Source organism: Amblyomma americanum, chromosome 9 (assembly GCF_052857255.1).
Source record: "Amblyomma americanum isolate KBUSLIRL-KWMA chromosome 9, ASM5285725v1, whole genome shotgun sequence".
NCBI classification, from domain to species: domain Eukaryota; kingdom Metazoa; phylum Arthropoda; class Arachnida; order Ixodida; family Ixodidae; genus Amblyomma; species Amblyomma americanum.
The window spans coordinates 106,894,971-106,908,563 of NC_135505.1; the positions used below are offsets into that span (position 1 = coordinate 106,894,971).

At 46.6% G+C, this 13,593-nt stretch overlaps 1 protein-coding gene across 4 annotated transcripts in view; it reads left to right on the forward strand.

Annotated features, from left to right (window-relative positions):
- LOC144103990 (phospholipid-transporting ATPase ABCA3-like) overlaps positions 1–13,050 on the forward strand; it is a 77,817-nt gene extending 64,767 nt beyond the window's left edge. For all 4 annotated transcript variants that reach the window (XM_077636751.1, XM_077636748.1, XM_077636750.1 and 1 more), the window contains exons 22-27: positions 859–1,010; positions 2,236–2,403; positions 3,443–3,630; positions 4,570–4,743; positions 8,702–8,927; positions 10,363–13,050. In XM_077636751.1, the coding sequence (XP_077492877.1) occupies positions 859–1,010; positions 2,236–2,403; positions 3,443–3,630; positions 4,570–4,743; positions 8,702–8,927; positions 10,363–10,572 (1,118 nt within the window). In that variant the 3' untranslated portion in view covers positions 10,573–13,050. The remainder of the gene's footprint in view (positions 1–858; positions 1,011–2,235; positions 2,404–3,442; positions 3,631–4,569; positions 4,744–8,701; positions 8,928–10,362) is intronic.
- Positions 13,051–13,593: the final 543 nt, after the last annotated feature.

Consider the following 13,593-nt stretch of genomic DNA (forward strand, 5'->3'; position numbering starts at 1 on the left):
TTCAACATTCTAGCAAGGGAACACCATTTCACAATTGGCAGCGAGGTGCTGGAAGTGGTAAAGGTCTACTTAGGGCAGGTAGTGACAGCAGATACGGGTCATGAGAGGGAAATAAAAGCGAGAAGGATAAGAATGCGGTGGAGTGCATCAGATCATGAAAAGCATTTTATCAATATCCTTCAAGAAAAAAGTGTATGACAGCTGTATCTTACCGGTACTCACCTACAGGGCAGCGAGCCATAGAAAGAAAAATGATAGGTGCAACTTAAGAGACTGGAAGCGGGCAGAGTGGGCGAGGGAACAAACGCGGGTTAATGATCTCCTAGTTGAAATCAAGAGGAAGAAATGAGCTTGGGCAGGGCATGTAATGCAAGGGCAGGATAGCCGCTGGTCCTTAAGCATTACGGAGTGGATTCGAAGAGAAGGCGAGCACAGCAAAAGGCGGCAGAAAGTGAGGTGGGCGTATGGGATTAAAAGGTTTGCGGTCATATGGTGGGCGCAGCTGGCAAAGGACAGGGCTAACTGGAGAGACATGGGAGAGGCCTTTGCCATGCTGTGGGCATAGTCAGGCTGATGATGATGATGATGATGATCAAATGTTTAACCAGCCTTTTGCCACATTTTCTGAACTCTGCAGCCTTTTCGCAAGGTTCAGAGGAAAAGCATATATTAGAAGACAGTTTTCTGGAGATATAACAGTGAAATTTCGTGAGATTAATAATTGTCTAATGGCTAGGGCAGCATGCGAGTGCATCTCATAACGTAGCACAACTTTGGGCTAGAACTTGTTACTGTGCCTTCATCTGCGGCTTAAGCTTGTCGCTTTCCTGAAAGGTGGTTTGACGGTTTTACTCACAGATATCGAGTTGAGTGTAAACGCACCAAGCACTGCAGAAGACGGTGATGTGGCAGCGGAGCGTGCAGCGGTTGAGGACCTGGTCAAGAGTGGGCGTATGGGGAAGGAAGCACTGGTTGTCCTCAACCTGAAGAAGAACTTCAGAGCTCTGCAGGTGGCTGTCTTCCTCCTTTTGTCGTTTTGTTTTCTAGCTACTTGTTGCTACTTTAATAAGTTATTTAGTACCTGCAAAGTGTTTAAAACTGACTACGTTTGCATGCTGATAGAAAGGGTAGTGCCATATTCCTGGCATATTGGGACTGGCCCCTCGCTTTTATTCAGCATACATTCCGGGGTGTGATATGACTAACTGGCAGGCCTTCAACTACTATCTCGTCGCGAGGTTCATGCTAGGAAGGCAGTGCAGCAGCTGAAGAGTAGGAGGCATCAGCTCGAAGCAGCAGCCACCATCGCTCTAGATTTGCGACCATTGACGGTTCTTGCCAAATGTTTCAACTAAGCCGTAGCCTAGTTTAGCCACTTTTTTGTAGCAATAGCTACATTACAGTAGCATTTCGAGCCTTCAGCGTGGCGGTGCCACGACCCTGTGGCTGCGCCACCACGCTGTCACGTGGTTGGTCACTTGGTGCGGAGCAGCTGCCGGCAGCGCGGCGCCGTGGCTGATCACGTGGTTCGTCGCGTGATTGGTCACGTGGCCAAGTTCCACTCGCCAGCTGTACTATCGCGTCACTCCAGATTTAACCAAAGCTAATCACCGCCAATTTTTTTTGCAGTCAAAGCTGTAATAGTTTTGTACACGTTATTTAGCAGAAGCAATTTAAGGGGGTACAATGGCATAACGTATTAGGTGGACACCACCATGAAGTACCTCGACGCTTGATTGAAGTGTCCACTGACACAGGGAGCCAGTTGTGAGCCTTTCCTTTCCTCAGTTGGTTTTGAAAATAAGAAAGACACCCAACTGCCTCAATTTGTAGGTGGACACCACTGCCACCTTACTATTTGCTTCATGCAAGCGGGACCTAGAGTCCATGAAGTGTGCCGGGAACGCGACCCAGCCGAAGACCGACCGCTAGTGGAAGTAGGCCCAGCATCCACGTGAGCGTATAGACACCAAAACAGACCTTTGAGACATCAAAATGAGCCTGCTACTCCAGACCTCTCTACCGGTAATGGAAGTCAGCTTTTGCTGACTAATGTGCTAAACAAGTAAGCTTAGATCTAATTATTTTTTAAATTGTTCTTGAATTAATGACTGAGGAGGCTGTAAGGAATCTGCCTGCACCGTTGCTGTGTTATCTCCCACAGTTAATACTGCTGTACATGTTTTCACTTTGAGTGAGTACAAGTTCTTTTATGAATGTTCAAATCTCTTGTAGGCTGTAGACAACCTGACCTTTGCGGTGCACAAGAATGAATGCTTTGGCCTCCTGGGCGTCAATGGGGCCGGCAAGACGACAACGTTCCGCATGCTGACCGGCGACCTGCCCATGAGCTCGGGCAATGCCTACCTGGGTGAGGCCAGCCTCCAGAACGACCTTCAGGAGGTAGGTCTGCTGAACTGACGGGGAGAGAACTCGGGAACAATACCAATGAAGATTTTGTTAAATTTTTATGAAATTCTGAAAAAAATATTGACTGGGCATTTACCCTAGTGTTAATGCAAATTTCAGCAAGAGCCGATTTGGTGGGAAATGCTGATTCCAGTCAGAACATCTAGTTACACTGGGCAGGGGTGTGATATGTCAGTTGCAGCTATGCAGCTAAACTCACATTAGGGCCACAGCTCTGATCTAGTCTGCTGCGAGCCTTATGTTTGGAGAGTTGGGGAATCTGGGCACAGTGACTGGTTGTGGGATGCGGGAGTTGGGAGTGTGGCAGGTGTTGGGCAGGGTACGCATTCTTTTTCTTGCTCGCAATCACTTTGACGCATGGTCACAGCTCCCTGCACTTGGCACTGTAGATGCGTGGACAACGCCAACAACAACGCCATCAGTTTGCCCAGTATGCCCTGTACAGCTGTTGCCTTAAAAAAAAAAATAGAGAGATTGAGCCCTGTTCCTTCCTGTATATCCCCTCTCTCTCTGGCTGTTCAGTGTCGCCCTGGAAAACAGACTCCTTACCTTGAGTAAACCCATTGCTGTAATCATGCACTGTGCCAGGCTGTACATGAGTGACAGTGAGAGGCGTGCATACCAACGTGTTATCGCGGGCGCACTTTTTGCTTTCCAGCTTGGCTCATAGATTGACCACAGCAAGCCATGCAAGCCACTCGCTGATGGCCTTTGTTTTGTCATATTTATAGACTCGATTTCATTATGCAGCCTTCAGTAACATCTCAGTGATGCATTAATGATGTGTCAGTGAAGATGTCATATTCTTTGCTGACAGTCAGTAATGTTAACTGAGCTTTTTGCATCTCTTACCTGTTTTTCATCCTTTCAGGCTGCACCAGCGTTACAGCACCCTCTATGCTACTTTTTTTTTGTAGTTTCCCTGACATTCTTTGTGCTAATTTTTTTGTCAGGATTAGCCAGCAGTGATAGCTGACTTATTGAAGTCAATCACAATGCTTTTTCATTGCAGTTCCAGTCCAAGATTGGCTACTGCCCCCAGTTTGACGCCCAGATTGACAAGCTGACGGGCCGAGAGACTCTGGAGCTGTTTGCACTAATCCGCGGCGTCCCAGTGCACCGTGTGCCTTCGGTCGTCACCTACATGATCAACCTGGCAGACCTGCAGGCCCATGCTGACAAGACCACTGAAGCCTACAGGTTAGCCTTTCCTTGTGCAACGTGGTTCCAACGTGTGGAAACATTTCCAGAGTACGCTTTGTCTGATACGAGACTTGAATTAGCATTTTAGGCTGCAAACTGTTCTGTCAGAGTGGCGAGATGAGCAACTCCCATGCCCGCCCTCCAACTTTGGAACGACGACAAAAGCTTGGTTGCTGCTCTTGGGTAGAGTATATACATATGCAAAGCTGCTGCCCCCTTGCTCTTAGCGCCATCTCTTGACTATGAACTTAACCACAAGGTGGTGACCACTACATCCTCACTGCGTCCCCACAGGAACAGTCCACTAATATGCTAGCACACCATATTTTGTGTGTGCGTCTGTGTTTGTGTGCGCCCGCTTCACCTTTTTTCACAGGGGTACTGCAGAGAAGACACCACAGCGGGTGACTGCTGTTGCATTCCATCTCTTCATATCACGTGCCCCCGTGTTTGGACCATTTTTATGCTTGCACATGCTGTTCACCGCAAACCGTATTATGCGACCAGAATTGCTTGAAATTTTCAACCTAGTACGTGGGAAATTGTGTTAGCTGGGAATGTAGCAGCCAGAAGGAGGACTGTAATGGAACAGGACAGGTCTGCCTGGTTGTCGGCCTGGCATGATCAACCAGGAGAATGATTGTGTAACTCTATGGGACATCCTTAACGCCAGTGGTTTTGAACGTACGAACTGGAAAAATCATATGAACCAGGAATGTATCAATGAGGTTTCACTGTTTTTGCTGGCTTGCTCTATTCTTGCCGTGTCAGTCAGGTGTTCTTCATGTAGCAAAAATTGGTATCGTGTCAGCTCCGCGATTTCAGAGGACTTTGCAGTTGACGCAAGAAACACATTCGAGATTCCTGAAATTGCAAAGGAGAAAAGAGAGAAGAGGTATTTGCTTTCTAACAGCATCCTTTTATTTTTCTTTCAAGCGGTGGGAGCCGTCGCAAGCTGTCAATTGCAATGGCTCTCATTGGAAACCCTCCTGTGGTGTTCCTCGATGAACCAACTGCCGGCGTTGACCCAGCGGCCCGACGCAAGATCTGGCAAGGCCTCGATGACGTGCAGAAGTTGATGGGGGCTGCTGTCATCCTCACCAGTCACAGGTGAGTGGCTCTTGTGGCCGAAATCGATTCTTCATTTATGGTGTGTAAGTGGCGAAATGTGTGTTTCTATTGAAGCTAAATAGAATGACATCAAATGTTGGTCAAAAAATTTTTATATTCAATTTGAAGGCTGAAAATTGGACAGAAGGGTTCACCTGGAGTGTTCATAACAAATGAAGCCTTTGAAAGTAGTGTAACTATCAAAATGCTGATTTTGTTCATTGTAAAGCGCAGCAGAATGTCGGTGATACGATTCTCACGGGGTCGCGAAAAAATTCATATGATCCGAAATTTTGTGTCATCCAAACGAACAAAATTCGTATGCAGAAGCATGAAAATTGCATTCACACGTGTTTACGGCTGACAAGATTTACTCACTGCTGTGTGGCCACAGCTCGCTATTCGCGGTGCATACCGCACGATTAGCAATTGCGACTTTGGCGACGTGCAGACAGCAGTTAGTGCTCAAGGGTGTGGTCGCATATTCGTATCGTCGGCAGTGGCGAGGGAGAGATTTTGGAACATCCGCAATTCCACACATCGTACACAATGCACTCTGGCCGGGGAATTTCGCGAATTCGTATCGACCGTGTTCGTATCACTGAGATTCTACTGTACTTGCTAGTTGAGTTGCCTCACTCAGTGGAGAGACAGTCAGAGTAGACTTTGAAAGGTGGCTTAGACATGTGACAAAGGGTTGAGGAAAGTGTGCTTGACAGTTCTGTTCCTTCCTTGTCATAGTTGCACCCATTTCACCCTGACTTTTTTTACGAGTATTATTCTCGGGACGTACAGGCATGTCTGTCATAGCTGTCATGTCTGCGTATCTATGTCATGTCTGTTGTGACTGACATGTCATGCCTGTCAGGTACAGTGCAATCCACTTGTAGCGATATGAAGAAAAACCAGAAATCCCTATCGCTATAACCGATTATCGTTATATCTGGACCGGCAGAAAAAAAGCAAAAAGAACACTCCCACGTATTCCCCCATGCACGTAGACATTACCCCATGCATGCAGCCACACTGCCACCGGAGCTCCTGTCAAGAGCACAGTGTCTTGGTGCGGTGCTAAGTCTGCCGATCGAGCCACCCCTACCCCCTCCGGAGCTCCCATCAAAGATAAACACGTTGTGATGTTATCAGCGCACAGCATATTGAAACGGGGGAACGTGCCAGAAAAGCTAGCACTAAAAAAAAAAAAAAATTCTCACCCATCCTAATGACAAAAGTGGAGGGAGGGGGTTGTGAGATATCACCTTGCACTTAATCGGCGTCACTTCTTGCCCAGTTCATGAACGCACAGACTGGAGGAAACTATGTTTGTGTGAGACAGCGTTGCGGGGCGGCCGCCAAGCAAGCTCCTCCCTCCAGTGATTGTGATGACGATAGCGCTTGGTTCCCAAGGCCGTGGGCAACTCTCCCCCTCGGATTTAACCACACTGATCCGTTTGCAGAGTATAGCATTCGCTTCAAAGTATTTTATTTTTTATGAAACTTTCAGGCAAATTCTGGTCATAAACACCTTCCTATCACCATGTCTGTTATTTCGCCGATATTTGCATCGTTGTAATACGGTTTATTTTTACATAGTCGCAATGGGAGAATTGATAAATCTTATGAATTTGATCATTATAAATGATATACAGTCGACGACCGAAAATTCGGACACCTGATTATTCGGTCATGCTTGATTATTCGGACTTTTTTGCGGCACCGCGATATGGCCCATGGAGCCAATGTATAATAGCGCTTGAAATTTCGGATGCACCGGAACTGACTGCTCGATTTTTCGGACCTTGTTCGCACTCGCCGCCAATACCCAAGCCGCCCATATACCATATTTACTCGCGTATTGAACCCACTTTTCTTCCAGAAAAGTTCACATCAGTTTGGGGGGAGGGTTCACTACGCAGGAAAAAAAGTTTTAACAGATTTTTTTGGAAGGGTCAATATCTCATATTATACCTCCGTCCGTCTGTCATCAACAAATGCATGCGGTCAGACGGGTTTGTGTTCATGCCGCTGCTGTTAAGCATCGTTCACTTTGACGCAATCGATCCGGCAATTTAGTGGTAGCCCGCCGCCCCGGCCATTCGCGTCCAGATAATGCGAACATGCCGAACACCGGCCCTGAAGGTCAGGCGCGCATTTTTTTACGCGAGCTTAAAAAAACACTCAGGACGGTGACGAGTGCGTAATGCGAATGAATAAAGCCTTGGCCACGGAGCAAGAAAATGGTCTTCCTCCATGGCCTTGGCGCTCTGCCAAGTTCGCCGAGCGCGCCGCGCTCTCCCCCTCCCCTCCACCACCCTCTGGCAGGAGCTCTCCTCAAAAAACAAACAAGTGGTGTTATCCGAGGCGTTCAGCATCTTGGCTTGCTGTGTTCCCCCCCCCCCCCCCCCTTTTCTTATGGCAGGAGCTCTCCTGAAAAGATTAACAAGTGATATTATCGGTGGCCGGGAGCATCTTGGTGCGCTGCGCTGAGGTCGGCGCGAAAACTGAGGAACCAGCTACAAAAGGCTAAAGGCTGAAAAAAAAAAAAGTAAATTCTGACCGACAAAAGTGGGGGCGGGTTCATTATGCGAATGGTTCATAACGCGAGTAAATACGCTAATGCGTACAGTGGTACCTCATTAATTCAAACTGCAGGAGAGATCGAAATCTTGATCAAACAGAACTAAATTTAAGGTTAAAGGAAGCTTTTAACTTCAGATGCTGAAATTCTGCGCGAGTCGGTACATTGCGCCTGCATGGTTTTAAATTCGTACTGTTCTTGATTGTAGTCAGAGTTCGTGGGACTCATCTGTGCCGAGTCTTTCGTCCTGAATACGGAAAGAGGTGGCAGCGAAGCGCATGTGAGGTGTATGGCTCCACGGAAATGGTGAGCGCGGGAGGAAATGGCGGTGCATTTCAAAGCGAGGTCAGCGTACCGCGGCAAAACGCACCACAACCCTGACTTTTCTATTGTAAAGCCATAAACAACTGGCATTTCGATGACAGGCAAGACGCCATCACAGAGCGCATATCGCCGGATACGATGCTGATTTCGGCTCTAGTCGCTAGGCCTAATGACGAAGGCCAACGCCGCTGGAGCGCTAGCTTCGGCTGTTTCTCGATTCTTATTGTCTCGCAACCTTCGCGTTCTCGTTCCAGGTCCATCGTACTGCGGGCGCAGCGCAGTTCCCGCAGTCGCGTGTTTGCTTGCCAATTTAGACTTTATCCCAACCCGTGCGTTCATCAGCGACATGCCGTGGGCAGCACAGCCAGGCCGCGCTCACGGAAGCGGTCACCGTCCTTGTCCGTGCACATGTCGTGGGGTGAAATTTAGTCATGAGGAGCTTTAGAATATGAGCAGTACAACTGACGCCTTTTTCCGGCATATTGATAATAAGTCCGTGATTTTTTCGGTGAAATTTGATTTTCCGGACTGCCTGATTTTTCGGTCGTTTTCGCGGTCCCTAGAGAGTCCGAAAAATCGGTCGTTGACTGTATCATATCTGGTATCGTTCTAAGTGGATTCCATTGTATAGCGTGTCATATCTGTCATGTCTGCATGGCATTGTCGTGCCTGCATATCTGTGTCATGCCTGTCATGTATAGCATGTCGTATCTGTCGTGTCTGCATGGCACGTCTTTAGTGTATCATTTCAGGTAAATTATGTCTAGCATATCATATCTTTCATACGTTTGTCTGTCATGTCAAGTCGCATCTGCTTGGTCTGTCACGTGCACCACATCTGTTCGTGATGCCACGTTTCTCATGAGGCACATTACTCTTGGCAACGCACACTCCCTGGCTTACATGTCTAATTTCTCATTTCCCATGCAAGCGAATTCACGAGTGTACGATCGCAGCATACCGCAGCAATGCCACTTACCCTGGGGAAAATCTCATGCATTGCTGTTGCTGCAAAGCCAGCGTGTGTTTGATTGGTCTGGTCATTGCCTGCTGCAGCATGGAGGAGTGCGAGGCCCTCTGTCAGCGGATATCCATCATGGTGAACGGATCCTTCCGGTGCCTGGGCTCGACGCAGCACCTCAAGTCCAAGTTTGGCGAGGGCTTCACAGTCATCGTCAAGATGGGCCAGGAGCAAGCCACTAGCTCCAGTGCCATGACAACTATCTGCAACGCCATGCTGGCCAAGTTTCCAGACCATTGCGTGCTGAGGGACAGCCACCAGGTAAGCAGTGCATGGCTATTGCTTTCTTGTTTGCATCCCTCTTTCAAATGCATTCGTTGGTGTTTTCTTGTTGCTGCCTTTTGTTTATTTGTTTATTGGTTACCTGCATCGCCTCATAGGGCATTACCGTAGGGCGGCTAACATGTTAAATATGGAGGTGACGGAAAAAAAAATTTGATGAGATAAAACAGTGCCAGTTCGCAAAGTGTTCCAGTTTCGGGAAATTCTAACAAAAAAGATTAACAAAAGATTGTCACCCCGTATGTCTTTCAGTGAGACCTTCTCACACGTACTGAGCCGCCGCGGTGTCTCATTGGTTATGGTGCTCGGCTGCTGACCCAAAAGACGCAAGTTCAGTCCCGGCTGTGGAGGTCGAGTTTCTATGGAGGCGCAATTCTAAAGGCCCATGTGCTGTGCGATGTCAGTGCATGCTAAAGAACCCCAGGTGGTTTAAATTTCCGGAGACCTTCACTACGGTGTCCCTCATAACCTGAGTCGCTTTGGGACATTAAACCACCGTAAACCATAAACCTTCCCACATGTACTGTCGTGCTGACTATGAAAAGTGTCACCGCCTTGTGTCTTTCAGTGAGGCCTTCCCATACGTGCTATCGTGCTCAGTATGAGCTGCAACACAAGAGATATGGCAGGAGGTCAGTTCTTGAAGCAGTGCAAGTACAATGGTGCAGTAAATTGATGCAGTTACATGTCAGTCCAAAGAAAAAACTACACTGAATCTTTGTGCAAATTGAGTGGTCTATGTGGAGTCGGATTGATTTACTATGAAGTGAAAATCTCTGTTCAAATCGGTCACGTTGCAGCTCATATTGAGCACGACTGTACTACTTGTTTGCCTTGTCTGGCTTTGTCAAGGCTTACTGAATTGCACTGAATCAGATTACAGCTAATTCGTCTTTTCTTTTTTTTTTAAGGGTTAGCAGTTCACTTTTGGTGAAAAAGTTGTTTTGTGCATGTGTGCTTCTGCCTGTGAAGGTTGATCCATTAGCTCAGGTACCTTAACACCTGCACCTTAACACCTAAGGTGTTTGGCTGCTGAGCCCAAAGACATGGGGTCAAATCCCAGCCACAGCAATCGTGTTTCGATGGAGTGTCAGTGTGCAATGTCAGTGTGCACTAAAGATCCCCAGGTGGTCGAAATTGTTTTGGAGCCCTCTACTACAGCGTGTTTCATAGCCCGTGTGGAGTTCTCGCCCATTCAACCCCACGTACCACATTTGAACATCAAGTACCTTAGGCTGGCAAGGCTGCCGCAACAGCACAACTTACTTGCGCATTCCTGCATGCATGTTTGATGGTGTTAAAGGAAAAAAATTTGATTTCAAGCCAAAATTTTTTTCTTTCCCAAAAAACGTCTTTTAAGCACAGCGGCAGATGACACAAACATTTTATCTTTTTACTCTTCCTCTCTTCCCAGGCTTTGCTCCACTTCCACGTCACCGACACCACCTTGAAGTGGAGCCAGCTGTTTGAAACGCTCGAGTCGCTCAAGCAGGAACTCTCCTTCGAAGACTACATTGTGAGCGACACCACGCTGGAGCAGATCTTCCTGGCGTTTGCGAGGTCACAGCGAGAGGCGACAACCGAAGCTCCCGTCAGCTGCTTCAAGCGGTGCTGCCCCGTTTAGGCAATCTCTGAGCCATTGAGCCGCAAGTCGACGCTTCAGGCTTTTTCTGTGCTCTACCATGTCGTGGTTCTCGCTGCTGGCTGCGAGCGCCACCTATGCTGATGTGTGTCGAGTTTCACTGCGACTTGGCGAATGATGAAGGCTGGGCAAGCACATTCGCGTAGGAAGGCAAAGGCTTTCTGCTAATGGTCAGTCTGCTGGTCAGATTGACGGTTATTCAAACTGCTCAGTCTAACTGTTCGGTTCAACTGCTCGGTCTGACTGCGTAGTGCGACTAGTTTGTCCGACTGCTCAGTCTGACTGGTCAGGCAGCCTGCTGGGGTGAAAACATAACTCAGCGCATAAAACTGCGTCGAAGTTTACGCACATGTTATGCAGCGAAAATGACATCTCAATTCTTGGCTGAACAGCTGGAGCATTTATTGGAACTTCATGCGTAATTTCAATGCATAATTCACAAGGTTAGCCACTGATCACTTTGGTTACAGACAATAGGTCAGTGGTTTAGAAGCAGTCAGGAATGACCTGCTCGATAACAGCATAGCCATATGGAGTGCTCTAAAACCAGGCAAACCTGCCCTTCTCACACGCACAAGTTATCCAGTGCTACTGCCTATTCTCAGCTGAATTCTACCCTTTGTGTGGTAGCAGCTGTGATCAGCCACTGCTTAGTTGAGCCACTGAGAAATTGGGAATTCCCAGCTGACAAGTGGGAAAACGGATTATCATCTGAAGTGCAAATATCAAATATTCTGCTCTGAGTTGCGTAGTGATTTTGTACTTTGGCTGGAAGGTTGTTGTCGCTAATGCCAATAATGTGGTGAAGATCCTAGCAGTCTCTCTTCACAATATACTTGATGGTCCTTAGACTGCAAACTAGTATTAGTTAAATGCCCTTACAACTGACCACATAAATCTGCACGTAAATGCGAAAGTAGCAGAGACAACAGCTACTGCCAGCTCCTCAGTGATTAGTAAAAAAAACCCATCAAAAGTCATTGGATTGATGTTCGGTATCAGTAAAGTGTGGAACCATATCCACTGGGTTTTGCATGTGTGCCTCAGTTTGAAAGTTAGTTGGTAGAGCACTGGAGAACATACAGAGGTCGCTGGCTGAGTCCTCCTTGTTGGCACACTGCCTTTGTCACCAGTGATTTAATTTTTAATGCCACAAGCTTGGCTATAACAGTGCCGTGGCTTGTTGCTTTAGCTGTTCCTTTTACTTCCGTCCAGTGTACTTGCAGTCTACAAAGAACAAAATACCTTTGCCTTTACACTTTTCTGAAGCATTGTAATGTCTGTACGCTTCATGATATACTCCACGACGACTTTTCCTGGCATTAGAGCCAATGTTACAAGCTGAAACGAACCTTTTATTCCTCCGCCTCGAATATAGTCGCTGGTTTCAGTTGTTAGTTTCCTCTTAAAACATAGTATATTGGTAACACTCATTATATAAGGCATATTTCTTACATAAATGGGCATTTTTAACATGAGAGAATCACAGAAAAAGCAGTTTCTTTGATTAGAATGAGTTGTTTAGTAGGCATATCCGGTTCCAAGAAGCTTCCATAGGCGGCGGAGCAGAAAACCGTGCAGCGAGCAGCATGTGCAGCGGTCATACTGTGGCCAAGCTGTTGGCAGAGTGGCATAGTTACAAAGGCTCTGCCCACTGTGCCTTTCCTTTCATTGCCATGAAAAGCTGTCTCCAAGTGTACCGACGACTGTTAAGGTCATTGAGGTTCGCCAGAGCCACGTCACTTGCTCTAGCCTTCACAGTTCGCCAAGTCGGGGTGAACAGACAAGCTGCCGTTGTCCTTGCATTGCTGTGATGCTGCGAGCTTTTGGTGTGTGTGAAAAGGTTCAACGGCTTAAGAAAGTGACCAGTGAGTGAAGTGCCTGTGAAGATGGTGTGAACGTTTATGCTGTTGGACGAATCTTTGTGGAACATTGGGAGGTGATATGGATGGAGAGAAAGTGGTTAAGTTTCTTGTTGTCTGCTGTATTGTTTGGCGACTTTCGAAACGGCTGGTTTTCTATTTGTGGGAGCTTTCTGGGTTTGCTTGTTATCCCAGACTAGGAGAAAGTTTTACGCTTTGAAGTTTGCCGAACGAGCAGCGGATTTTCATACCAAGTGGAACTATTATGTTATGGTTCCACCTGATTTTAATTATCCTGTTGGATTGTTGTATGTATTTTTTTTTTCACTGATTTTCTACAGGTGCAGTCATGTAAACATTTTCTTCAGGCTCATATGGCTTGAGTCGTTTGCGATAATTTCAGTGGACTGTTCTTTAAGCCTTGTAATGAACAAAACAAAATTGCTTGGTACTATTCTTTGGTTTTCTCACACTCTTACACTCGACTCTATGATGGTGCTTCTTAACAAAAAAAGTATAAAATTCTTCAATTTCCTGATGAAAAATTGAGTATACAGTAAGTCGAGGGGGGTTATTTATTTTCTTTTCAAATTGAATGCAGTGCTTAAAAAAAGACTGGGCCATTAGCTATAAAAAATGAAATCTCTGAACATAACTGCTGCCTTTTGCCGCACTATATCAAAATGATCTGAACAGTATACGGATGTGGATTCTTGTAGTGTGTATTTAGGTTATTTTGTTGAGGGGTTGCTGAGAGCTTAGCATTAAAACTGCTATGTGAAGCAGTGTCCCAGAGCCAGGGGAAGTTGTGTGCCCAAAACCACTGATATTAACTTTATTGTACTGATTGTTTCTTCATGTTATCGTCACCAGCAATTTCATTTCTCATTCTTGAGAAATTTTTGGTTGAAAACACTATGCACTCACTGCCTCTTTGTAGGGGTGCTCTGCAGCACGTGTGAAATACTATAAACCTGCCACTGTACCGTAGGATTTTTTTTGTCTAGGGTAATTCAAAGCCATTATTTCTGCAAGCATTCATTCACCGTTACGTTGTTTTTTTTTTTTTTGCACTTTTCTGCTGGTGATGAATATGACGGTTGTGATGGTGAAGTAGATGTGTGAAACGCTGGTTATCACC